The sequence below is a fragment of the Rhinopithecus roxellana genome, chromosome 7, assembly GCF_007565055.1.
Source record: "Rhinopithecus roxellana isolate Shanxi Qingling chromosome 7, ASM756505v1, whole genome shotgun sequence".
In the NCBI taxonomy this organism is placed as follows: domain Eukaryota; kingdom Metazoa; phylum Chordata; class Mammalia; order Primates; family Cercopithecidae; genus Rhinopithecus; species Rhinopithecus roxellana.
Window position 1 is genome coordinate 82566829 of NC_044555.1, and position 26875 is coordinate 82593703.

At 43.1% G+C, this 26875-nt stretch overlaps 1 protein-coding gene across 3 annotated transcripts in view; it reads left to right on the forward strand.

The window, feature by feature from the left end:
• Nucleotides 1-26875, forward strand: part of TXLNG (taxilin gamma) — a 57734-nt gene that overhangs the window by 6391 nt on the left and 24468 nt on the right. For all 3 annotated transcript variants that reach the window (XM_010369255.2, XM_010369253.2, XM_010369252.2), the window contains exons 2-3: nt 24523-24826; nt 26111-26202. In XM_010369255.2, coding sequence (XP_010367557.1) covers nt 24523-24826; nt 26111-26202 — 396 coding nt within the window. The remainder of the gene's footprint in view (nt 1-24522; nt 24827-26110; nt 26203-26875) is intronic.

A 26875-nucleotide genomic window follows, 5' to 3' on the forward strand; every position in this document is an offset into this window, starting at 1 on the left:
TGATTGATAATATGACAGATGTCTCCTAATGCATGGGAAGTTTCTGCTTACCTCGTTAAGTTTTAACTTAATACCTCAAGAAATCTGTTTGCCTGTTCCTCCTCTTCCTGCTGCCCTCCACCTAATTCCTTTTGTTTGGTTCTAATATGATTATGAATAACTTTTAGTTAATATAACAGATGTGTCAGTATTTATAAAGTATGGGCCAGGCATGGTGGCTCCTGCTTGTAATCCCAGTGCTTTGGGAGACCGAGACGGGAGGACTGCTTGAGGCCAGGATTTTGAGACCAGCTTGGGCAACACAGGGAGACTGCCATCTCTGTGAAGAATAAAAAACTTAGCCAGGCACATTGGTATGCGCCTGTAGTTCCAGCTACTTGGGAGGCTGAGGTGGAAGGATCACTTGAGTCCAGGAGGTCAAGGCTACAGTGAGCCATGACTGGACCACTGCACTCTAACCTGGGCAAGAGAGTGAGATCCTGTCTCTAAAAATAATAATAATAATAATAATAATAATAATAATAAAAAGTACAGGCTGGGTGCGGTGGCTCATGTCTGTAATCCCAGCACTTTGGGAGACCAAGGCAGGTGGATCACCTGAGGTCAGGAGTTCAAGACCAGCCTGGTCAACATGGTGAAACCCCATCTCTACTAAAAATATAAAAATTAGCTGGGCATGGTGGTGCATGCCTGTAATCCCAGCTGCTCGGGAGGCTGAGGCAGGAGAATCACTTGAACTTGGGAGGCAGATGTTGCAATGAGCTGAGATTGCGCCACTACACTCCAGCCTGGGTGACATAAAGGGAGACTCCGTGTCAAAAAAAAAAAAAAAAAGTATAGAATAATATACAAATTTAATATCATATTCATCAGCATTGAGATGGGACATTTCTAGAAGAGGGTAGAAATAGGTAAGGTGCCCTTTAAGATCCATTAAGACCCTGGGAGTATATTTTTATGATTGAATTTACCTCCTAGTTGAAATTCTGTTGGCACTTATAAATACTTACATTTTATTACTTGAAGGAAAAGATACATAAAATAACAGTTGTCCTCCTATGCTATTAAAATAATTGTATTAACATTTATTGCTTAAGGTGTTGATTTGCATTCTGTATTGCATTTCCAAAATGTCCCTAGAAGGACCTCTGTTATCTCCTACTTCCCACCTTATAGTCTGTCCTGAGTAATATTTACTGGCTACTTTTTTGTGTGTGTGTGTTTCTTTCCCTACTCTCAAGGTAGAATGGTTTGGCAAGAAAGATGTGCCAGTAGCTTAGAAACTCATTTCTTTATGGGTCTTTTGGATTGCAAAATGGGCCGTAAGTGAGAATGAATACATTTTGTAAAATCTCTGGGGTTTTTTTTTTTTGTTTTTGTTTTTTTTTTTTTGAGATAGGATCTCCCTGTGTCACACAGGCTGGAGTGCAGTTAACGCTTATTGCAGCCTTGAACTCCTGGTCTCAAGTGATCTTCCTGCCTCAGCCTTCCTACTAGCTAGGACTATAGGTGTGTGCACCACCATGCCCGGCTATTTTTTTTTCTTTTTTTTTTTTTTGAGAGACAGGGTCTTCCTATGTTGCGCAGGCTGGTTTTAAACTCTTAGGCCCAAGCATGATTCTCCTGCCTTGGCCTCCCAAACTGCTGGGATTACAGTTGTGAATCACTGCACCCAGCCTGTAAAATGTCTTCATTCAAATATTATAACAGTTTTGCTATGTGTCAGCAATTTATATCTATTATATCTACTTATGGCTCTAAGAAGGTAAGTACTGTACATCTCAGTTTACAGATAAGGAAACTGAGAGGTTGGCCTCCCTATGGCCACACAGGAGATGCTAAGTGGTATATTCAGAGTTTCGGCTCTTTGGGCTCCAAAGCCATTGTCCATATTTCGTATCTCTCATGTTAACATTTCCTCAGATAGTAAAGGTCACAAAAGTGCTCCTAGTTGAAAGTGAGCAAAACATGCTGGTAGGTAAAATAGTAATAGTAATAGTTTTTGCTAAACAAAGACAAATTATGAGGGATGGAGTTGGGTGATTAGGTATCAAAAATTGATTGTAATTTGGGGACCAGAGGAGTTTTGAGCCTCTTAATGTATTTTGCCTCATTCACTTAGGCCCTAGGTTAACCTTAAGATTTATGATTTAGGAGGTATGCCATGCTGCAACTTCTTGCAACAGTACCTCCAAGTGTAATTTAAATAAATTGAAAGGTAGAGAGTTTAGAGAGACTCTCTTTAACTTCTTCTAAATAAAGTCCATATAACCTGGCGTTAGCACAGAGTTGAAATGGTCTGGGGAAGTAAGACAAATAAAAAGAAGGCTTGATGTTTCAGAGGTGTATCAGGATTGGTCCATATGGAGCTAGGGAAGGATGACTTCATAAAATTGGGACAGGAATGTTCACTTAGGTAACCCATAAAAGTAAAGGACCATTTTACATGTAAGAGTCTGTGGCTTAAAGATGCTAGTTGTGTGACCCAGCCCCTGTCCTGTAAAATAGATCAGGCCCAAGTATATTTCAGTGGCTTTGGGCATTAAAATCTTTGAATTTCTTGCTCCTTTGCTGCTGAGATAGGTACCTATGCTAATACAAGTATCTTTCAGGTTGCAGATATTCACTGAGTTACAGTTTTAGAACTAGAAGTGATTTTGCAAATCATGGAATCCAGTATCCTTTATTTTTATAAAAGAATAATTTGTAAAAGAAATAGCCACAGAAGTTAAATGCAAAATTTCATGCAGTCATTAACATTCACTTATTAAAAGGCAAATGATGACACAGTCTAATATAGATGTTACCAGTAAATGTACAATATTAGCACTTATACTGCTAGGTTATGAGACTAAAGAAGCTGTGTCCAAAGTAGACCTTCTCAAAAACAAAACAAAACAAAACAAAACAAAACAAAACAAAAAAACCGGGCGCGGTGGCTCAAGCCTGTAATCCCAGCACTTTGGGAGGCCGAGACGGGCGGATCACGGGGGCAGGAGATCAAGACCATCCTGGCTAACACGGTGAAACCCCGTCTCTACTAAAAATACAAAAACTAGCCGGGCGAGGTGGCGGGCGCCTGCAGTCCCAGCTACTCGGGAGGCTGAGGCAGGAGAATGGCGTAAACCCGGGAGGCGGAGCTTGCAGTGAGCTGAGATCCGGCCACTGCACTCCAGTCCGGGCGACAGAGCGAGACTCCGCCTCAAAAAAAAAAAAAAAAAAAAACAAAGTAGACCTTTCCCAGATCCTTTTGCTCATTCTTGGCTTCTTCACCAGTGGGGGAGATCAGGTTCCCTCATCCCTTAGTTTAGCACTAGTCTGCCTCTCTTTTCTTGTCATTTACCTATTAATGGTTCCATGTGTTCTTTGTGCTCTTACATGCTGTGACAGTTACTCTGGATCCTTTAGCCGCCTGCCTCCAGATAGTAGTTAGGACAACTCCTAGAACTTACCCTGCCTCCAATTTATGATCCCTCCTCAGAACTCCATCATTTCTCTGGGCTTCATTTATTTATTAATTTGTTTGGGTAACATGCCACACAGTTTGCCCATTTATAGTGTATAATTCAATTTTTTTTTTTTGAGTTGGAGTTTCACTCTTGTTGCCCAAGCTGGAGTGCAATGTTGCGATCTCAGCTCACTGCAACCTCTGCCTCCCGGGTTCAAGCAATTCTCCAGCCTCAGTCTCCCGAGTAGCTGGGATTACAGGCACACGCCACCGCGCCTGGCTAATTTTTTGTATTTTTAGTAGAAACGGGGTTTCATCATGTTAGCCAGGGTGGTCTTGAACTCCTGACCTCAGGTGATCCACCCACCTCAGCCTCCCAAAGTGCTGGGATTACAGGTGTGAGTCACGGTGCCTGGCCTCACTTTTTTTTAGTATATATTCAGAGTTGTGTGGCCATCACTATACTTGTTTATTTTTATTATTTTTTATTATAGGCGGAGTTTCGCTGTGTTGTCCAGGCTGGTCTCAAACTCCTGGGCTCAAGGAATCCTCCTGCCTTGGCCTCTCAAGGTGCTGGGATTACAGGCGTGAGCCACTGTGCCCGGCTGCACTTGTTTATTTTTAACATAACCTGGGAAGAGCATGCTCTTTAGAGAGTATGCTCTTTACAGAGAAAGACAAGAATTCAGTCTCTGCTTTCCTTTCCTAGGTTCCTGACCGTGGACATGGTACTTAAATTACCTTATCAGTGAGGCTGCTGTTTATCATACCTGCCTATAAGATAGTTCTGAGAATTAAATGAGGAAGTAGTCTATCAGATACTGTTACAGAGGCTTCTGAATGAGCCAGAGCAATGAAGGTCAAGGGAAAGTGTTTATACCAGTTGTCCCTCACCACCCATTTGGATTCCACTGATTGGCACACCTGTCACTTAACAAAAAGGGGTAAAGACGCCTGTTTGTTAGGTGTAGTTGAATAAGAAGGAAGTGGCACTCTTCTCCCTGTTCTCCTTCCTCCCTGGTACCAGGGCATATTCCCTAGGGGTGGATCTGCCTGCTTATTGCTGCCAAGATGTGGACCCCTTTCTGGTCATGATTTGACAGAGCTGGCCTTCCAGTCTCTCTATTCCTGCTCCCACCACACCCAGGACAGCAGTTCTCAAACTTTGGTTTGGGGATCTTTTTGTACACTTACACATTATTGACAGTCCCAAGGAACTTTTGTTCTTGTGGGCTTCTTTACCTAATTTACCATATTAGAAATTAAATAAAAATTTTAACATTATTAATTCACTTAAAAAATGAAATGAGGCCAGGTGCGGTGGCTCATGTCTAATCCCAGCGCTTTGGGAGACTGAGGTGGGTGGATCACCAAGGTCAGGAGTTCGAGACCAGCCTGGCTGACAAGGGGAAACGCTGTCTCTACTGAAAATATAAAAATTAGCCAGACGTGGTTGCGCATGCCTGTAATCCCAGCTACTCGGGAGGCTGAGGCAGGAAAATCGCTTGAACCTAGGAGTTGGAGGTTGCAGTGAGCCGAGATCATACCATTACACTCCAGCTTGGTCGACAGAGCGAGACTGTCTCAAAAAAAAAAAAAAGAAATGATGTTGTACTCTAGTTATCTATCACTGTGTAACAGATCACCCCAAAACTTACTGACTTGAAATGTTTGTGATCTCACAGTTTAGGGGTTTAGGAATCTGGGTATGGCTTAACCAAGTTCTTTGACTTAGGGTCTCTCGAGGGCTGGAGTCACCTGAAGACTTGACTGGGAAGGATCCACTTCCGAGCTCACTCTTGTGGCTGTTGGCAGGATTCAGTTCCTCGTGGGCTGTTGGACTGAGGCCTCAGTTCCTCATGAGCAGTTGGCCGGAGGCCTTCCTTGGTTCCTTGCCACATGGGTCTTTCTGTAAGCATCTCACAACATGGCAGCTGCTTCATCAGAGTGAGTAAGAGAGAGTGCCAGCACGAAAGAGAAGGAAGTTGCAGTCTTTTGTATCATAATCATAGAAATGAGATCTTCTCACTTTTGATGAATTCTCTCTTCATTAGAAGCCAGTCACTAGGTTCAGCCCACACTCAAGGGGAGGGGACCATTGGGGGCCATGGCAGAAGCTGCCTACCATACATGTTAACATAAGTAACATTTTTAAAAAATTAAAAATAGCTGATTTTCCAGAATGTTATTGGAAAGAGTGGCATTCTTTTACATTTTTGCAGATCTCTTTAATGAATGGCTTAATAGAAGACATCTGCTTCTGCATTCAATCTGTTGTAATATGCCCTTTCAGCCTACGTATATGAAGAGAATGTGGCCTCACACATGTATGTAGTTGGAACAGGGAGGGGTACTATAATAGTCTGTGGATAATTGTGGAAATCCTTTGATTCTGTTGGTCTGTCTTGCATGTCAAATGGGTCTCTTTTCTCCATGTATCATTTTGTAATACCATCCATTAGTCATTTGGAAAATACTGGTTAACTGAACTGTGTTCATCTTCCAAATGTTGGTACGTTTTGGTATACTATATAAAAATCACATTTGTTAATAAATCACTGATTTCATCAGAAAAGTCTTTTTAAGAATTGGGAAGCTGTTTAGCTCATGGTGGCAGATAATTTTCAAAAATTCTATTTTTTGCTTGAAAGCTCAAATTTTATCATTGGCAACAAGTACTGTTTGCTTGCCTTGAAGTGACAGGCTCTCTTCGTATATTTTGGAGAAAATGTCTGCCAAATACCCAGGTCTGAACAAACAACCATAGTTTGTCTATTTAAAAAATGTTCCATGGAAAGAGCAGCAAGTTGGGTTCATAATTCAAACAGCACTCGTGCTTTTTTCGAGGACCACCAGCATACTGTGGTGTATAGCAAAAGTTTTTTTTTTTTTTCCTTAGAGACAGGGTCTTGCTCTGTCGCCCAGGCTGGAATGCAGTGGCATGATCATAGCTCACTGCAGCCTTGAACTCCTAGGCTCAAGCAGGCCTCCTGCTTCAGCCTCCCAAGTAGCTGGGGCTACAGGAATTGCCACTGTACAAGGCTAATATTTTTATTTTTTGTAGAGACAGGGTCTCACTATGGCTGGTCTCCAACTTCCAGGCTCAAGTGATCCTACTGCCTTGGCCTCCCAGAATACTAGGATTACAGGTATGAGCCACTGCGCCCAGCCAGCATTTCCTTTTTTTTTTTTTTTTTTTTTAAGACGGAGTTTTGCTCTTGTTTCCCAGGCTAGAGTGCAGTGGCGGGATCTCACCTCACCGCACCCGCTGCCTCCCGGGTTCAAGCAATTCTCCTGCCTCAGCCTCCCAATAACTGGGACTACAGGCATGCGCCACCACACCGGGCTAATTTTTGTATTTTTAGTAGAGACGGGGTTTCTCCATGTTGGTCAGGGTGGTCTCGAACTCGCAACCTCATGTGATCTGCCCGCCTCGGCCTCCCAAAGTGCTGGGATTACAGGTGTGAGCCACCGTGCCTGGCCACATTTCCTTTTTAAGGTGGAATGATATTCTATGTTATGTATTAACCACATTTTGTATATCCATTCATCTGGCGATGGATACTTGGGTATTCATCATGATTCTTAGCTTTAAATGTGGTTCTTTAGGACGTCCCCTTATAGAAGCATCAACCTCCATGCCAGGCTTAATAAATGTAGGTCTGAAATAATGGCTTCCCCCCCTCACTTCCTACTCTGCTCCCTAGTTGCTTTAGCTATACAATGGGGTAATGTTCTTACTATCTTAGAATTGTAACGCTGAACTAAATAATGTATTTAAAATGTCAGTCATTAGGCCGGGCATGGTGGCTCATGCCTGTAATCCCAGCACTTTGGGAGGCCAAGGTGAGCGGATCATGAGGTCAGGAGTTTGAGACCAGCCTGGCCAACATGGTGAAAACCCGTCTCTACTAAAAATACAAAAATTAGCTGAGCATGGTGGCGTGTGCCTGTAACATTATTAATTCACTTAAAAAATGAAATGAGGCTGGATGCGGTGGCTCACGCCTGTAATCCCAGCACTTCGTTAGGCTGAGGCAGGTGGATCACCTGAGGTCAGGAGTTTGAGACCAGCCTGGCCAATATGGTAAAACCCCGTCTCTACTAAAAATACAAAAATTAGCCGGGTGTGGTGGCGCATGCCTGTAATCCCAGCTACTAGGGAGGCTGAGGCAGGAGAATTGTTTGAACCCAGGAGGCGGAGGTTGCAGTGAGCCAAGATCACGCCACTGAACTCCAGTCTGGGCGACAGAGCGAGACTCTGTCTCAAAAAAATAAATAAAATGTCAGGCATTTAGTAATGTTAGTTTTTTTTCTTCCTTTTTTTCACTTAGAACTTAGCCTTGCATGTATTCTGTTAGCCATCTTGTGTATTCCATTTATCTCACATAGTAAACTTAGATATTGACCATCTAATTCCACTTGGGAATAATTATCCATCATCAAATCTTTTTTTTTTGAGACAGAGTTTTTGCTCTGTATCCCAGACTGTAGTGCAGTGGCATGATCTTGGCTCGCTGCAACCTTCGCCTCCCGGGTTCAAGCGACTCTCTTGCCTCAGCCTCCCGAGTAGTCGGGATTACAGGCATCTGCCACCATGCCTGGCCAATTTTTGTATTTTTAGTAGAGACAGGGTTTTACCATGTTGACTAGGCTGGTCTCAAACTCCTGACCTCAGGCGATCCACCCACCTTGGTCTCCCAAAGTACTGGGATTACAGGCGTGAGCCACTGTGCCCAGCCACTTTATTATTATTTTTAATTTTTAATTATTTTTAGATAGGGTCTCACTCTGTCACCCAGGCTGGAGTGCAGTGGCACAGTCTCAGCTCACTGCAGCCTCAACCTCCCAGGCTCAGGTGATCCTCCTGCCTATGCCTTCTGATTAGTTGGGACTATAGGCGTTCACCACCACACCTGGCAAATTTTTGTTTAGAGACGGGAGAGTTGCTGTATTGCCCAAGCTGGTTTGGAACTGCTGGACTCAAACAATCTGCCCACCTCAGCCTCCCAAAGTGCTGGAATTTACAGGCGTAAGCCACCGAGAGGAGGAAACTTTTTTTTTTTTTTTGAGATGAATTCTCACTCTGTCACCCAGGCTGGAGTGCAGTTGCGTTATCTCAGCTCCCTGCAACCTCCACCTCCTGGGTTCAAGCTATTCTCCTGTCTCAGCCTCCTGGGTAGCTGGGATTACAGGCATGTGCCAACATATCTGGCCAAGAGGAGGTACTTCTGAAAAATACTTATTTGTTAGTGTATTTCCTGTGAAGCAGTTCTTGGCTTCAGCAGCCTTAGACCTGATATGGTTTGGATCTTGTTCCCTCCAAATCTCATGTTATATTGTAATCCCAGTGTTGGAGGTGGGGCCTGGTGGGAGGTGATTGGCTCATAGGGGCCCTCGTGGCTTGGTGCCAACCATCCCCGTGATAGTGAGTTCTAGTGAGATCTGGTTTTTAAAAACGTGTGGCACCCCGACCCCTTAGCTCTCCTGCTCCTGCTCTCGCTGTGTGGCACGCCTGCTCCTGTTTTGCCTTCCATCATGAATGAGAGCTCCCTGGGCCTCTCCAGAAGCAGATGCCAGCACCGTGCTTCCTGTACAGCCAACAGAACCGTGAGCCAATTAAGCCTCTTTTCTTATAAATTACCCAGTCTCAGGCATTCTTTTTTTGTTTGTTTTTTGAGACGAAGTCTTGTTCTGTCGCCCAGGCTGGAGTACAGTGGTGCGATCTCAGCTCACTGCAACCTCCACCTCCCAGGTTCGTGCAATTCTCCTGTCTCAGCCTCCTGAGTAGCTGGGATTACAGGCACATGCCACCACACCTGGCTAATTTTTGTATTTTTAGTAGAGATGGGGTTTTACCATGTTGGCCAGGCTGGTCTCGAACTTCTGACCTCAGGTGATCTGCCCACCTCGGCCTCCCAAAGTGCTGGGATTACAGGCGTTGGTCACTGCGCTCAGCCTCAGGCATTCTTTTATAGCAATATGAGAATGACCTAACACACCACCCTTTCCATTACGCTTACCTGAAGTCTACTCCCCAAAACATCCAGATAGTCAAGGACTTTCCCCCTTTACTCAGTGGTCAACTGATTTATTTAAAGGCAACCTACCTTTCTCCCAAAGATAGTGATTTCTTTAGCGTTATGATAGATTAATTCTCCACCTAGTGGGGTTGGAGGGAAAGAGGTTGGCTATTTTCTCTGCTTATAAACGAGTCCAGTCGTTGGTGAGTTCTCCTTCTGAAGCCCATGTCGTGCATGTATTTTATTCTTAATGTTAGTGTTGCCTGTGAACCCTCTGACAGTAATAAAAAGCCCGGGCTTTGAACAAAGCCAGACTCCCTGTGTTTAGATCTTGGCCTAACTGTTACATTAATCTTGGGCAAATAAGGGATACTTTTTATTAGTGATTTTTTTTTTAATTTTTATTTTTTGAGACGGAGTCTTGCTCTGTCGCCCAGACTGGAGTGCAGTGGCGTGATCTCGGCTCACTGCAACCTCTGCCTCCTGGGTTCACGCGATTCTCTTGCCTCAGCCTCCCGAGTAGCTGGGATTACAGGCGCACACTACCACGCCCGGCTAATTTTTTTTTTGTATTTTTAGTGGAGACGTCTAGGGTTTCACTATGTTGGCCAGATTGGTCTCGAACTGCTGACCTCGTGATCTGCCCGCCTCGGCCTCCCAAAGTGCTGGGATTACAGGGGTGAGCCACTGCGCCTGGCCTTTTTTTTTTTTTAGGCAGAGTCTCACTCTGTCACCCAGGCTGGAATGCAGTGGCACAATATTGGCTCACTGCAGCCTCTGCTTCCCAGGTTGAAGCAATTCTCCTGACTGAGCCTCCTGAGTAGCTGGGATTAAAAGCACACACCCAGCTAATTTTTGTATTTTTAGTAGAGACGGGTTTTGCCATGTTGGCCAGGCTGGTCTGGAACTCCTGACCTCAGGTGATCTGTCCACCTCAGCCTCCCAAAGTGCACCTGGCCCCTTTTATTAGTGATTCAGACAGCTACTTGTGTTAAGTTGGCTTGGTTGCATTTCCCACTGGCATAGAGCAAGGCGAAGGGAAAAGATGACATGAAATAATGTATGACCTCCTGCCATGTTCAGATTCTGAGCTTGCATTAGTAATGGAAAAGTGAGTAAGTATAATACTGTGATATCCAACCAAAATCTCATCTTAAAAGGTCTTTTTTAAAAAATTAATACATTCATACAATAAAAAACACTGCTTTCGGTTTTTTGCTCAGAGGAGGCCAAGATGCTTTCTTTTTTTTTTTTTTTGAGACAGAGTTTTGCTCTTTTGCCCAGGTTGGAGGGCAGTGGCACGATCTTGGCTCACTGCAACCCCCGTCTCCCAGGTTCAAGCAATTCCCTGCCTCAGCCTCCCAAGTAGATGGGGTTACAGGTGCCTGCTACCACGCCCAGCTAATTTTTGTATTTTTGGTAGAGATGGGGTTTCACCCATCTTGGCCAGGCTGGTCTTGTACTCCTGACCTCGTGATCTACCCTCCTCGGCCTCCCAAAGTGCTGGGATTACAGGCGTGAGCCACCGCGCCCGGTCTGCTACTTTCTTTGGTGGTCCCAAATCTGTGTTCGTCGGATACCCGCTGCCTCTACCATGCAGCTTAAGTTTGACCTAACGAACTTTGCCTTACAGATGTGGCACGGATCTTTAAGAACTCTCCGTAACCATTAGAGATCCTGGGGACTGCCCAGTCTGGATTGCAGTGTTGATGGCTGTCACTCTCATGACATTGTATATGACATCAACAGTGATGCAGTGCAATGCCCAGCTATTTAAGAAGCACAAAGGGAGGCCGGGCGCGGTGGCTCAAGCCTGTAATCGCAGCACTTTGGGAGGCCGAGAAGGGCGGATCACGAGGTCAGGAGATCGAGACCATCCTGGCTAACAAGGTGAAACCCCGTCTCTACTAAAAAATACAAAAAACTAGCCGGGCGAGGTGGCGGGCGCCTGTAGTCCCAGCTACTCGGGAGGCTGAGGCAGGAGAATGGCGTAAACCCGGGAGGCGGAGCTTGCAGTGAGCTGAGATCCGGCCACTGCACTCCAGCCTGGGCGACGGAGCGAAACTTCATCTCTTTTTTTTTTTGAGAGCGGAGTCTCGCTGTGTCGCCCAGGCTGGAGTGCAGTGGCGCGATCTCGGCTCACTGCAAGCTCCGCCTCCCGGGTTCCCGCCATTCTCCCGCCTCAGCCTCCGAGTAGCTGGGACTACAGGCGCCCGCCACCGCGCCCTGCTAGTTTTTTTTTTGTATTTTTAGTAGAGACGGGGTTTCACCGTGTTAGCCAGGAGGGTCTCGATCTCCTGACCTCGTGATCCACCCGCCTCGGCCTCCCAAAGTGCTGGGATTACAGGCTTGAGCCACCGCGCCCGGCCGAAACTTCATCTCAAAAAAAAAAAAAAAACACAAAGGGGCCAGGCACGGTGGCTCATGCCTGTAATCCCAGCACTTTGGGAGGCCGAGGCAGGCGGATCACGAGGTCAGGAGTTCAAGACTAGCCTGGCCAACATAGTGAACACTCCGTCTCTACTAAAAATACAAAAATTAGCCGGGCCTGGTGGCGCACCTGTAATCCCAGCTACTCAGAGGGCTGAGGAAGGAGAATCGCTTGAACCCGGGAGGCGGAGGTTGTGGTGAGCCGAGATTGTGCCACTGCACTCCAGTCTGGGCAACAGAGTGAGACTCTGTCTCAAAAAAAGGAAGCACAAAAGAAAATATTCCAATAAAAGATCATTTGACAGCCAAAAAGTAAAATAAGGCAGAGCCAAGAATTATAAAAAGAAAAAATAATTCTTATTTCCAACTTCTAGGCCCACAATCCAAACAAAGGTAATTATGGTGAACAATTTTGGGGATATTCTTATAGGAAAATTGTACATATATTGGCTTATGTAGTATATGGATATTTTAAATTTATACTGATGTATTCATCCTGTACTGGCCATTTGCCTTTTTTCCTACCTAATTATACTATGTCAACATATGATCTATTTTATTCGTTTGAATGACTGCATAGTTTTACCTTGTAGGGATGACCATTATTTAATGAGTTCCCTCTTGGTAGACATTTAGGTTGTTTTCTGGTTTGGTGAGTAACCATTTACACTTGAGTAAGAATATCTGGAATAGGCCGGGCGCGGTGGCTCAAGCCTGTAATCCCAGCACTTTGGGAGGCCGAGACGGGCGGATCACGAGGTCAGGAGATCAAGACCCTCCTGGCTAACACGGTGAAACCCCGTCTCTACTAAAAATACAAAAAACTAGCCGGGCGCGGTGGCGGGCGCCTGTAGTCCCAGCTACTCGGAGGCTGAGGCGGGAGAATGGCGGGAACCCGGGAGGCGGAGCTTGCAGTGAGCTGAGATCGCGCCACTGCACTCCAGCCTGGGCGACACAGCGAGACTCCGCTCTCAAAAAAAAAAAAAAAAAAGAATATCTGGAATAAACTCCAAGTGGTAGAATAGCTGGGTGAAAGTGCATGTGAGTTCAGACATTGATAGAGCTTGCTAAATACCTCTACAAACCTACTCTACCAATTTAGAGCCCCCCCACCCCCCGCCAAGAGTATGCTGAGTGCCCTGTTTGCCCACACCAAGGTTGTTTTTTTACTCCTTTAAAATGTGGTTAAAGATGGTACCTTGGTTTGCTTTGCATTTTTATTTGTATATTGGGCATTTTTAGTTCTTTAATCATGATCTGCTTGTTCACAAACCCTTGAAAACTGCATCTCTGGCTCATTTGTAAGGGCTTCCTGTAGTCTTTTGGTTAGTCTGAAAGTTTTAGTTTTTTAAAATTTGTTGTAGATTTAGGGGGTACAAGTTTCGTTACATGGATACATTATGTAGTGGTGAAGTCTGGGATTTTAGTATAACCATCACCCGGAATAGTATAAGTTGGGCCCAATAGGTAATTTCTCATACCTCACTGCCCGTTGTCCCTCCACCTCAGGAATTTCAAAGATTTTAATTATTCAGTAAACTAATCTCCAATCACCACCACTGACCCTGCCTCCTTTTTTTTTTTTTTTTTTTTTTTTTTTGAGACAGAGCCTGGCTGTGTAGACCAGGCTAGAGTGCAGTGGTGCAGTCATAGCTTGCTGATCTTCCAAGCTCAAGTCATCCTCCCACCTCAGCCTCCTGAGTAGCTGGGACCGCAGATGTGTGTCGTCACACACGGCTAATTTTTTTATTTTTATTAGAGACAGGTCTTGCTGTGTTGTGCAGGCTAGTCTTGAACTCCTGAGCTCAAGCAGTCCTCCTACCTCCGCCTTCCATAGTGTTGGGATTACAGGCGTGAGCCACCACACACACCCCCCCCCACCCCCTTTTTAAAAATAGCTTCTGGGTTTTTTGCTTTCCTTTGAAAAGCCTTCTTGGCTACTCTGTGCTACTGAGATAGCCATGCTCTGTCTATGGAGCAGTCATTCTGCTGTATATAATTTCATAAAAATAAAAAAACCAAAACAACAACAACAAAAGAAAGGCCTTCTTCATGCGAAGGTTATGGAAAAAAACTTGTTTAGGACTTCTTCAAGCTCTTTGTGGTTTTCATTTTTCACGTTTCAATCTTGGTATATCGGGAGGGGTAAGAGAGGATACCCCTTTGTTTCCCCATATGGTTTGGGAGATATCATAAATCATTTATTTCCTTTACCAATTTGAAATGACATCATTTTTAATGTAGTAAATTCCCATGTATGGGTCTGTGTGGTCTGTTTTTAAAGACAGTGCTATATAATTTAGGAAGTCTCAGACAAGTATTTCATGCCTAAAATTTAAATAAGATCTCACCTTTGGGAGTTTATATTTGGGAGTTTATATTTGAGAATTTATTATCTTAAAGAATATAGGCATGTTGTAGAGACATGTATACCAGAATCTAATTATATAATAGTGCACAGTAATATATCATTTTTATCTTTTAAAAATAAAAATCCTTTCATTTCTTTGTTCTAACACAGTAAAACAGACTACTATTTAAGGAGGCATTGAGTTATGTAATACATATTATAAAGGCTTTGATCCAAAATGGTTAAAACAGGAATTTGAGATAAATGATTGATAAAGTATTAGCTATGAGGAAAACTGTGCTATCCAGAATAGTTCTTTGGAAGATTAAAATAGCCTTAGTGTATACACTATTTTAAATGACTTATACAAAGCTAAAGTCATTTTTGTAATTTAGCCACATGACAATGTAATTTTTATAATAGATTTGTTTGTAAAACTTTGTATTTGGAAATGTGAAAGCCCTTCAAAATACTGGAAGGGTTTAGGAGGAAGGTTTATGTTTTACAAAACCAAATAAGGCCAATAGCTGATGCCCTGAGAGTGTGGGGTATCTTTGATATCTTTCACTATTTCTTCATCTATTTCTGCCTCCACTGCCCCTCCCAGGGCAGCGCAAGCATGGTTGCACATACGCTGTTGTCCGTACAGTCTTGGTTGAAGTTAACAACTCTTAAGGTAAATTGTTAGAAACATAAGGTTGGAAAGATTTTTAGAGATACTTTGGTTTATCCTAAAACACAAAATTAAGGCTGAGCATAGTGACTCACTCCTGTAATTCCAGCACTTTGGGAGGCTGAGGTGGGCGGATCATCTGAGGTCAGGAGTTTGAGACCAGCCTGGCCAACATGACAAAACCCCGTCTCTACTAAAAAATACAAAAATTGGCTGGGCGCAGTGGCTCACGCCTGTAATCCCAGCACTTTCGGAGGCGGAGGCCAGTGGATCACGAGGGCAGGAGATCAAGACCATCCTGGTTAACACAGTGAAACCCCATCTCTACTAAAAATACAAAAAAATTAGCTGGGCGTGGTGGCATGCGCCTGTAGTCCCAACTACTCGGGAGGCTGAGGCAGGAGAATTGCTTGAACCCGGGAGGCAGAGGTTGCAGTGAGCCGAGGTCGTGCCACTGCACTCCATCCTGGGTGACAGAGCCAGACTCCATCTCAAAAAAAATAAATAAATAAAGCCAGGCGTGATGGCACACACGTGTGGTCCCAACTACTCAGGAGGCCGAGGCAGGAGAATTGCTTGAACCCGGATCGTGGAGGTTGCAGTGAGCCGAGATAGCGCCACTGCACTCCAGCCTGGGCGATGGAGCAAGGCTGTCTTAAACCACAAAATTAAAAAACAACAACAAACTAACCTCAGTTCCTTAAATAATCACTTCAAATTATTTGAAGCTGTCCTTACCCCCAAATTAGACGTGTCTTACCTCCCTAAATCCCAGAGTTCATCCCTGCTAAAAATTCTACATATCTTTCATGATGTTTTCTAAATGCATATTGGTATTTCTAGTGTGCTGTGTATTTTTAGACATTTAATTTAGATTTATTTTATAACTGCGTCAGAGATCTGTTTGACTTTGAACTTGGCGTTTTCCAAAAGCTGATTAACAGTGTAATAGAGAGAACATTGACTCTTGAGTTTGGTGGACCTGGTTTTGAATTTTCCCAGCCCCTTTTACTGGTTTTAATATGATTTTGAGCGAGTTACTTAATCTCATCAAGTCTCATTTTCTGTACCTGGGAACAATAAGGCCTGTATCTCAGTGAGGCAGGGAAGGTTAAATGGGGTCACTTTGAGAACAGCACGCACAGTGTCAGCCTGAGGTGCTAAAGGTTCCCTTTACTTATTTGATAAGTTCCTCCTAGACTGTTTGGGAATCTGAGGCAAGCTAAGGATGTCTGTCTAGGAAAATGGAGAAATATAGACAACCTCTCCCACCTGCTCCCTCTGAAGTTCCGCTCTAGCTCTTGCTGGCAAGGACTGGGTAATTTGTGTCCTCTGCACATGCCTGGCCCTGGTCAAAAGTGTTTGAGCTCATGTGAGCAAGCAGTAGTTGAAATAATTAGGAAGTGAATGTAGGTGTTGGTAGAAGGGAAAGAAACCTAAAAAAAATTTTTTTCCTTTAGGTTTTAATTTCCATGTTCTCAGTTTTGAATGTTTTGATCCAAAAAGCTATTACAAGTAGTTGATGAATGCAGAGTACTTCCTCATGTCCATTTGCAAAAGTTTCTATGATAGTTGTTCTTGCTTCTGCCATTTATTATTGATAAACTGGTGGCCGCCCATTTTGAAGACATCTCTTGGTCAGTTAGCGAGTCCTCTTAACTCCAAGTATTGAGACAGTGGAAGGAAGATTGCGAAATATATCCTTTGACCGGAGGGGAGTGGCTAGGGTGGGGGATTATTGGTGTTTAAGGCTCTTGTAAACAAACATTTGTAGCACAGTGTTGTGCTTCTCTAAGAGGTACACATACTGCTCACAAGATGCAGATGTGATAGCTTTTGTGTCATGATTTTCTGTAGGGAAATAATAGAAATCCAGCTGGAAACTACTCAGTGTTGGTTTCATTTTCATTTGAGATTGGAATTTAAATAAACATTTCCTCCCCTTTTGTTTTTCCTAATAAGGCACTATATTAGAGAGCTCTCTTCATTTTGCTGTTAAAAAAAAATGTTAAAGCTCTTGTAAAGGTAACTCATGGCACCCAACTTAAAAGGTGAAAACAGCCTGCTGTGAAAGTCTTGTCCCCACTCACTCAGTTTGTCTCCAGTAATGTTTCTTTGTGTCTGGCCAGAGATTGGAGATACTTCTCATAAATTTATACAGTACCTCCTCAAGCCCCACATCATGGCATATGGTAGGTACTACAGGGTATTTTGCTTTTTCCCTTATCAACCTATCCTTACCAGTAATTATATAACTGCCTTACTCTTTTTTTTAACAGATACTATGGTACTAAATTGGATGGATGTACGGCAGTTTATTCATCCAGTCTATTATTTATTGATATTTAGGATATTTCGGATTTTTTGCTACCATAAATAATGCTGCATAAATAACCTTATATATTATGTCATTCACAAATGTGCTGGTATATCTATAGGAAAAACTGATAAGAAATGAATTTGGTGGATCAAAGCATATGTGACTTGATGTTTTCTCCCTCCAACATCTTAAGAAAAATTTCAAAGATACTGCGAAGTTGATACTAAACATCAATTTTTCCACCACGTAGATTTTACCTTTGACATTTTACTCTGGTTGCTTTTTCAGTTATCTGTCCATTTAACTGTCGCTTCACCCATGAAGCCTTCAGAAGTGTATATGTGTTAAATTTTAGCAAATGCATGCAGCTCTGTAACTCAAATCCCCATCAAGATACAGAGCATTACCAACACCCCAGAGGTTCCTTTGTGCTGGTTCCCAGTCAGTCCCTTCCGCAACTGGACTCCTTGGTGGTTAAGTCAATTTATCCTCCCACCAGGAATGCTTGAGAATGCCCCACACCCTCTCCAATAGTGTTGTCGAAGTTTTTGATGTGTAAAATGATATCTTTTTTTTTTTTTTTTTTTTTTTTTGAGATGAAGTCTCGCTCTGTTGCCCAGGTTGGAGTACAGTGGTGTGATCTCAGCTTTCTGCAACCTCCATCTCCCAGGTTCAAGCAATTATCCTGCCCCAGCCTCCCGAGTAGCTGGAATTACAGGCACCCGCCACCACGCCTGGCTAATTTTTGTATTTTTAGTAGAGATGGGGTTTCACCATGTTGGCCAGGCTGGCCTCGAACTCCTGACCTCAGGTTATCTGCCTGCCTCAGCCTCCCAAAGTGCTAGGATTACAGGTGTGAGCCACCACGCCAGGCCAAGATATTTTCTTCCAACACTTCTCTGTGAGTGTGTGTGTATATACATACGTACGTGCACACATATGGTTCTTGGCTTACTGTGGTTCAACTTGCATTGTTGACTTTAGGATGGATTTATCACTGTGTAACCCCAATGTATGTTGAGGAGCATCTGTATACATATATATACTGCATATACAAAATATACAGTACATTCTGTTTTGTAATTCATTTCTGTACATCGTATTTTGGGAGCATCTCTTCCCATTATTAAATAGGCTTCTCTAAGATGGCTGGGCCAGGACAAGGATGTTTGAACAGTAGTAGACAAAGGGTAGTTATGAAGCGGTATATTTTTGTAGTTAAGAGCATGGACTCGGCAGCTAGACTGCTAGAGTTCAAATCTTTGCCCTGCAGTTTACTGTGACCTTAGGCAGGATAATTAACTTTACATGCCATAGTTTGCTCATCTCTCAAATGGAGAAAATAATAGTGCCTACCTTGTGGCATTGTTGTGAGGATTAAGCTAGTTAATATGGGAAAGTTCTTACAGTAGTGCCTGGATGTACTATTTACTGTTTGTTAGCTGCTACTACTACTATTTATATAAGAGATTGATCCAAGAAAAGGCATCCAGAATGGGCATCAGAGAGAGAAGACAGAGTAGGAAATTGTACTGGCCATATGATATAGAATTCTCTGGTTGAGGAGATGAGGTCTGAGAAATCATTTACAATTTAATAAAGTTATTGGCCTAACAATTTGCTTAATATTCAATAGCCCAGGTACAGAGCCTCAAGTATAGGTTGTTAATTGAATAGTCCTTGCGGTAGAAAAATTGGGGCCTGCTATTTCAAGAGTATTTGTAGACTGTGGTTTGAATCAAATCCTGTTGGAACTGGGTTTATTAATAAAAAGATTTTGTAGAGCCAAAGTATATCTTCCATTAGCAAATGCAAAAAATACCCCAATACTACATCAAAATTAGTTGTACAAGAGAGAAGGGAAATGTAATACTGTCTTGCTTCTAATGATAAAAATAGTGGTATTTTCTTTTTTTTTTTTTTTTGAGACGGAGTCTCGCTGTCGCCCAGGCTGGAGTGCAGTGACCGGATCTCAGCTCACTGCAAGCTCCGCCTCCCGAGTTCACGCCATTCTCCTGCCTCAGCCTCCCGAGTAGCTGGGACTACGGGCGCCCGCCACCTTGCCCGGCTAGTTTTTTGTATTTTTTAGTAGAGACGGGGTTTCACCTTGCCAGGATGGTCTCGATCTCCTGACCTCGTGATCCGCCCATCTCGGCCTCCCAAAGTGCTGGGATTACAGGCTTGAGCCACCGCGCCCGGCTCTTTCTTTTTTTTTTGAGACAGAGTCTCGCTCTGTAGCCCAGACTGGAGTGCAGTGGTGTGATCTCAGCTCACTGCAACCTCTACCTCCTGGGTTCAAACAATTCTTGTGCCTCAGCCTCCCGAGTAAACTGGGATTCCAGGCATGTACCACCATGCCCAGCTAATTTTTGTATTTTTACCAGAGATGGTGTTTTGCCATGTTGGCCAGGCTGGTCTTGAACTTCTGACCTCAAGTGTTCTACCCACCTCAGCCACCCAAATTTCTGGGTTACAGGCATGAGCTACCATGCCTGGCCAATAGTGGTATTTTCTTTAACTTGTGTATTAATGCCTAGGTTCTTTTCGTGGACTGTTTTCAGCAGCTATTTTTGCCCCTGTATGCTCCTCATCAGTTGGCATTTGAGTACTATTTGTGCATAATAAGCTGTTGCTACCTAGGAGGATGTATACATCAAATCTGTGATATTGTAGTATGTGATAGGAGTTCAGAGGCAGGAGTGTCTGGAAAGACAAAAAAAATCAGAAATATTAACTACAAATAGGAAGTGATGACATACATTAAAAGAAAAATAGGTGATGTGGTGTTTGTACAATTATACAGATTAATTTAATGTTCTTGTTTGTGCCATATGCCACCAGCTATTATTTTGCATTACACAATAGTTTTTTGGCCTTCCTTGAGTTTATTTTTTTTTTTTTTGAGACGGAGTTTTCGCTCTTATCGCCCAGGCTGGAGTGCAATGACGCGATCTCGGCTCACTGCAACCTCTGCCTCCCAGGTTCAAGCAGTTCTTCGGCCTCAGCTTCCTGAGTAGCTGGTATTAAAGGCATGCGCCACCACAGCCGGCTGATTTTTGTGTTTTTAGTAGAAACGGGGTTTCACTATGTTGGCCAGGCTGTTCTTGAACTCTTGACCTTGGGTGATCTGCTTGCCTCGGCCTCCCAAAGTGCTGGGATTACAGGTGTGAGCCACTGTGGCTGGCTTTTAAAATTTTATTTATTTTTTTTAGACGGAGTCTCGCTGCCAGGCTAGAGTGCAGTGACCCGATCTCAGCTCACTGCAACCTCTGCCTCCCGGGTTCAAGTGATTCTCCTGCCTCAGCCTCCTGAGTAGCTGGGATTACAGGCATGTGCCACCATGCCCAGCTAATTTTTGTGTTTTTAGTAGAGACGAGGCTTCACCGTGTTGGTCAGGCTGGTCACGAACTCCTGACCTCGTGATCCGCTGGCCTCGGCCTCCCAAAGTGCTGGGATTACAGGCGTGAGCCACCTTGCCCGGCCCTTCTGTTATCTCTTTATACACTTTTCATCAGTATTTAAGGCCAACATTGTAATTCTGTAGTGCCATTCTTTTTTTTTTTGAGACTGAGTCTCACTCTGTCGCCCAGGAAGGAGTGCAATGGCGCGATCTCGGCTCACTGCAACCTCTACCTCCCAGGTTTCAGTGATTCTCCCTGACTCAGCCTCCCAAGTAGCTGGGATTACAGGCGCCCACCACCATGCCCAGCTAAGTTTTGTATTTTTAGTAGAGATGGAGTTTCACCATGTTGGCCAGGCTGGTCTCGAACTCCTGACCTCAAGTGATCTGCCTGCCTCGGCCTCCCAAAGTACTGGGATTACAGGTGTGAGCCACTGCGACCGGCCTGTAGTGCCATTCTTATGCCTAATGGGTTTCAGGGAATAAGTTTGAAACTACTGTTGTTAGTTTTTTTGAGATGAGTCTTGCTGTGTCACCCAGGCTGGAGTGCAGTGGCGCGATCTGAGCTCACTGCAACCTCCGCTTCCCGGGTTCAAGCGATTCTCCTGCCTCAGCCTCCCGAGTAGCTGGAATTACAGGCGTGCTCCACCATGCCTGGCTAATTTTTGTATTTGTAGTAGAGGTGGGGTTTCACCATGTTGGTCAGGCTTGTCTTGAACTCCTAACCTCGTGATCTGCCCATCTCGGTCTCCCAAAGTGTTGGGATTACAGGCGTGAGCCACCGCGCCTGTCTGAAAAATTTTTTTTTTAAACTGGGGAAAATGGTATTAATAGTACTCACTTTTTCCCTCTCTATTGCTTTTGTGTAAAGGGTCTCTTTATATATCTATGCACCCAATTAGTACATGACATTTTAATATTTGATTAGAGGCGAAACTAGTAGTTACATGTGAAATGTAGCATTGAAATTATCACTTTGCACCTGTTCTGTTAATAATATTGCTATAGTATGTTATTCAGGTATATTAATGATTTTTTTTTTTTTTTGAGATGGGAGTCTCGCTTTATCACCCAGGCTGGAGTGCAATGGCGCGATCTCGGCTCACTACAACCTCTGCCCGGCTAATTTTTCTGTTTTTAGTAGAGACGGGGTTTCACCATGTTGGCCAGGCCGGTCTTGAACTCCTGACCTCAAGTCATTTGCCCACCTCAGCCTCCCAAAGTGCTGGGATTACAGGCATGAGCCACCTCGCCCGGCCTATTAACAATTTTAAGAAGTTTCTACAGTAGTGAAATCATACAAATGATTTTTCCTGAAACTTGATTGTGAATCCTCTCCCACCCCAAGAGACGAGGTCTCACTGTATTACCCAGGCTGTCCTCAGACTTGCCTTAGCCCCCCAAATAGCTAGGACTACAGGCATGTGCCACGATGCGTGCCATCGTGAATTTTTGAAAAACTTTATGGGTTATGCTTGAGAAACATTGCTCTATAGAATATGATACATGTGGAAGTGAATTTTTGAAATCTTTTCAAATAATTTAAGAGTTTCAGTATTTGTAAGTTTTTTCTATCTGAATTAGGCTTAGAGTGTGACATCAAACCGTAACTCTGAAATAGATAACCCATTTCCCCTTAATGTGTTACTTTTTTAAAGAAATCAAAGTATTACATGCACATTATTATTATTTTTTTTTTGAGACAGAGTCTCACTCTGTCGCCCAGGCTGGAGTGCAGTGGCCGGATCTCAGCTCACTGCAAGCTCCGCCTCCCGGGTTTACACCATTCTCCTGCCTCAGCCTCCCAAGTAGCTGGGACTACAGGCGCCCACCACCTCGCCTGGCTAGTTTTTTGTATTTTTTAGTAGAGACGGGGTTTCACCGTGTTAGCCAGGATGGTCTCGATCTCCTGACTTCGTGATCCGCCCGTCTCGGCCTCCCGAAGTGCTGGGATTACAGGCTTGAGCCACCGCGCCCGGCCACATGCACATTATTTTAAAAGTGTCATGAAAAGCAGCGTATCTTTAATCTCTCTTCTTAGAGGAAGACACTTGTTTTGGTTCCTCTTCTTGAATAATGTATAAATTACAACTTTTAAAATAAGCTTTACTGAAATAAAACATAAATTGAGAAAAGTATACAAATCATAAATGTTAGGCTTAATGAATTTTCACAAAGTGAATGCGTCAACCTCATCTAGACCAAGAAATAGAACACTACAAGCACCCCAGGAGGCCCCACCCCCAATGGTAACCGCTATCCTGATTTCTAGCACCATTTATTAACTTGCCTTGTTTTCGAACTTTATACATAAATGATTTCCTACAGTAGATACTCTTCTGGCACCTTTTTCACAACATAGGTCTGTGAAACTCATCTATGTGGTTGCATCTAACAGTAGTTCATTCTTACTGCTTATATACTACAGTTTATCCATTCTGCTACTGATAGCAATTTGGGTTGATTCCATTTTGGAGCTATTACGAATAGTGCTCCTTTATTCTTGGCCTTTGGATACACATATGTACACACTTGGGCAAAATCCCAGGAGTAGAGTTAACTAGGTTAGAAGGTATCCATATTGCCCAAGAGTTTTTCAAAGTGTCCTTGCCAATTTGTTCTTATGAAAGCACAGTATTGGATTTATCAACGTTAGACTATAAAATATAAGATTTTATTTTCCTTAACTTCTCCATCCCCTCCTACTTTGATATTTTGACTTCTTCAGTTGCATAAAATGATTATAACCTAAAATCTCAAATATCTGCTCTCCCATAAATTTTTGAATGTAGCTTTTGTCCATTTGTGATAAGAGAAGGATACTAAACACCTCCTCACCTCAACTGTATTATTCAGAAAAGGAAGAGGCCCTCTTTCATATGGAGAGTAAATGCACAGAATTTAAATTTGTGCCACATCATGACCAGGTAGTGTTCACAAGGGGAAAAACTCAAATAGGGTTAACAATGTGATAGAAGACAGAGTAAGGTAAAATTACTGACGTAAGAGTAATAGTGGAATAAAGGCATCTTCACCATGTGTATTATCTGTATGAAGGCTGAGATAGTTGCTTAAAATATCAGTCTCAAAATTTCCATGGCTTAGCATGAGAGAAGTTTATTTCTTGTTCACCTATACTCCAGTGTAGGTTTTCTTTGTAAGTAAGGTGGCTTTCCTGTATGTACATAGGATATGGAGGCCCAGGCTACATTTATCCTGTGGCTCTGCTATCCCTTAGGGTCTTGGAGATGTCTGTGTTTTACCAGAGTTGGGGAGAGATGGTGGAGAAAGAACTTGTGCTTCTGAGAATAAAAGTCTTGTTACAGAAAGGACAGTCGTGTCCTATACCCACATTCAGTTGGTGGGAACTTCATGTGGAAGTCGCCTCTTGGTGTAAGGGGCCTGGGGAATGTAGTCCCTGGCTGGGCACTTGTCTCATAGTGTCAGCTCCACAGGAACTTGGGGGAGCATGGGATTTTAATGGATAGCTAGCTAACTATCTCTGCTGTACTGTCTCCTTGAGGATAAGATCAGAATAATTAATATTCATTAACTGGGGACAGTTTCACTTCTGTTAAGGCGCTAATTATATTAAGTGGTGAATTTTTATATGGAAATCAATTTAGATTTATAACTAAATGGCTTTCTTGCCTCCTTTGGTACTGCATAGTTGTGTGATTCATTTTAACTTTAATTTCCTTATACTTTATAGTTAGGTCACCTCTCAGTGAAACCTAGAAAGTACCATGTTTACATCAATTTTGCATACCACTAAGGAAGAAAAAACCGTCAGGCTATGACGTTCCGTTGCTTGTGAACATTGATTACATTTGATTTAACCCCTTCTCCGTCTTTTTTCTCCTTCTCCTTTCCTCTAGTTTGAAATTGGCACAATGGAAGAAGCTGGAATTTGTGGGCTAGGGGTGAAAGCAGATATGTTGTGTAACTCTCAATCAAATGATATTCTTCAACATCAAGACTCAAATTGTGGTGGCACAAGTAACAAGCATTCATTAGAAGAGGATGAAGGCAGTGACTTTATAACCGAGAACAGGAATTTGGTGAGCCCAGCATACTGCACACAAGAGTCAAGAGAGGAAATCCCTGGGGGAGAAGCTCGAACAGATCCCCCTGATGGTCAGCAAGAATCAGAGTGCAACAGGAACAAAGAAAAAACCTTAGGTAATAATCCGTTCAGTGGTTGGACGTTTCACATGCTAATCATTTTACTTGTGTTTTCTGCAGCCCAGATCATTTTGAACACAACCACTTTAGAGGTGCTTAGCCAACACACCTAGTGTCTTCAGTGAGGTTAGTCCATGTATCTGCTGCAGTTATGTGCAGGAGGCTAAAACAGCAGAGAGGACGCTTAGCTTTTTTCCCCAAATAATCAAGAATTGGCTAATTAAAAAATTTTTTTTTGTAGAGACAAGGTCTCACTGTGTTGCCCAGGCTGGTCTCAAACTCCTAAGCTCAAGCAGTCCTCTCCTGCCTTGGCCTCCCAAAGTGCTGAGATTTCAGGTGTGAGCCACTGTGCCCGGCCACACTGCAGTTATTTCTGATCATGTTCAGTAATCGTGTTTAATCGTCTCTTAAAGGTCTTATTGGCTTTGAGTTAAATGAGAGAAGATTTCACTAATAAAATTTTATGTGAGTAGAAAAGCATTCTTTTTTGAAGTCACCCTTTCCCCCCCATAGCAGTCTATATGTCAGAGTTATTTTAAGATATATATTTTGATGCAATATCTTACATATAAGAATGAACATTACAAAAATAAAAATGGTGCCTATCACCTAGCTTAAGAAATAAAAGATTACCCCTTACTTTGAAATGCCATTAGTCCCCTCCTATCTCAGCCACCTGCCTTTCTCTGCCAAAGTCCTTACAGTATTGTTAAGGTCTTTTCCCCACGGGAAGAGCTATCTTGTCATCCTTTAGTTAGTTGACCTTAGTTAACACATAGAATATACTTAGTAAATCATAAAAAAAGCATACGTTTTTAAATTGTTCATAGGAAAAGATATGTTCACCTGTGATTATGTGTGTCTTAGGCAAAGTGTAGTACCAACTGAAACTCCCTTTGAACTTGCTTCTATATTCGAACTTCGTTAGGAGGAAGCTTTAAAAAAATTTCCATGCCCTTTGTAACTTGCCCTTTGTCTTAACTTGGACATCAGTGATTAGGCAAGGAAATTTACAAGCTTTTAACCAGAGTTCTTAAAAATAGCTAGCAGTGTTAGTGAGTGAGTTAAGAAATTTGGGGTGGGGGTGGGGAGGGGAGCGAGGCCTGCTAATCCAGAATTTAAAAATTGCCTTTTTCATTGAGCTGGTAAATCTCTTATTTATAATCATAGGTGTAAGTTAGTTTACTCTGGATGTCAGAGCACAGGAATCATTAGTAGAATTTACAGGTTAGATTTGATCTCATTCTTCTGGGACTTATTTCTTTTCTTGTTAATCATCAGGAAAAGAAGTTTTGTTACTGATGCAAGCCCTAAACACCCTTTCAACCCCAGAGGAGAAGCTGGCAGCTCTCTGTAAGAAATATGCTGATCTTGTGAGTATTAAATCAAGGATGTGAGCCATATAAAATACAGTGAAATGTGTGTGTGCTTGATAAGTTTCTTAAAGTACAAATTTGATATGGCCTTAAATGTAAAATTATATTTTATTCTGAAATTGAAGAAGAGAATCTGCTCTGTTGGGGCTTTTTGTTGGTCGTATAGTTTCATTTTATGAGGTAATATATAGGGAACATTGTAATACTAAGATGTGGCATAGATTTTCTAAAACGCGGTTTTAGAGTATAAGTCAGCCTTTGCATTGCTATGTTGTGATGTCTTAGGTGCCACTCAGTTGGGGTAAGGTGGTTCCTGTCTTAAACTTTTCCTAACGGAATTCTAGAGATCAAGGGCTGTTTTGATTGAGACTGTGAGTTACATGAAATCGTCTGCTAAAACAATACTGTGTCTCAGAAATACTTATTTAGCGGCCGGGCGCGGTGGCTCATGCCTGTAATCCCAGCACTTTGGGAGGCCGAGGCGGGCGGATCACGAGGTCAGGAGATCGAGACCATCCTGGCTAACACGGTGAAACCCCCGTCTCTACTAAAAATACAAAAAAAATTAGCCAGGCGTGGTGGCGGGCGCCTGTAGTCCCAGCTACTCAGGAGGCTGAGGCAAGAGAATGGCGTGAACCCAGAGAATGGCGTGAGCCGAGATCGCACCATT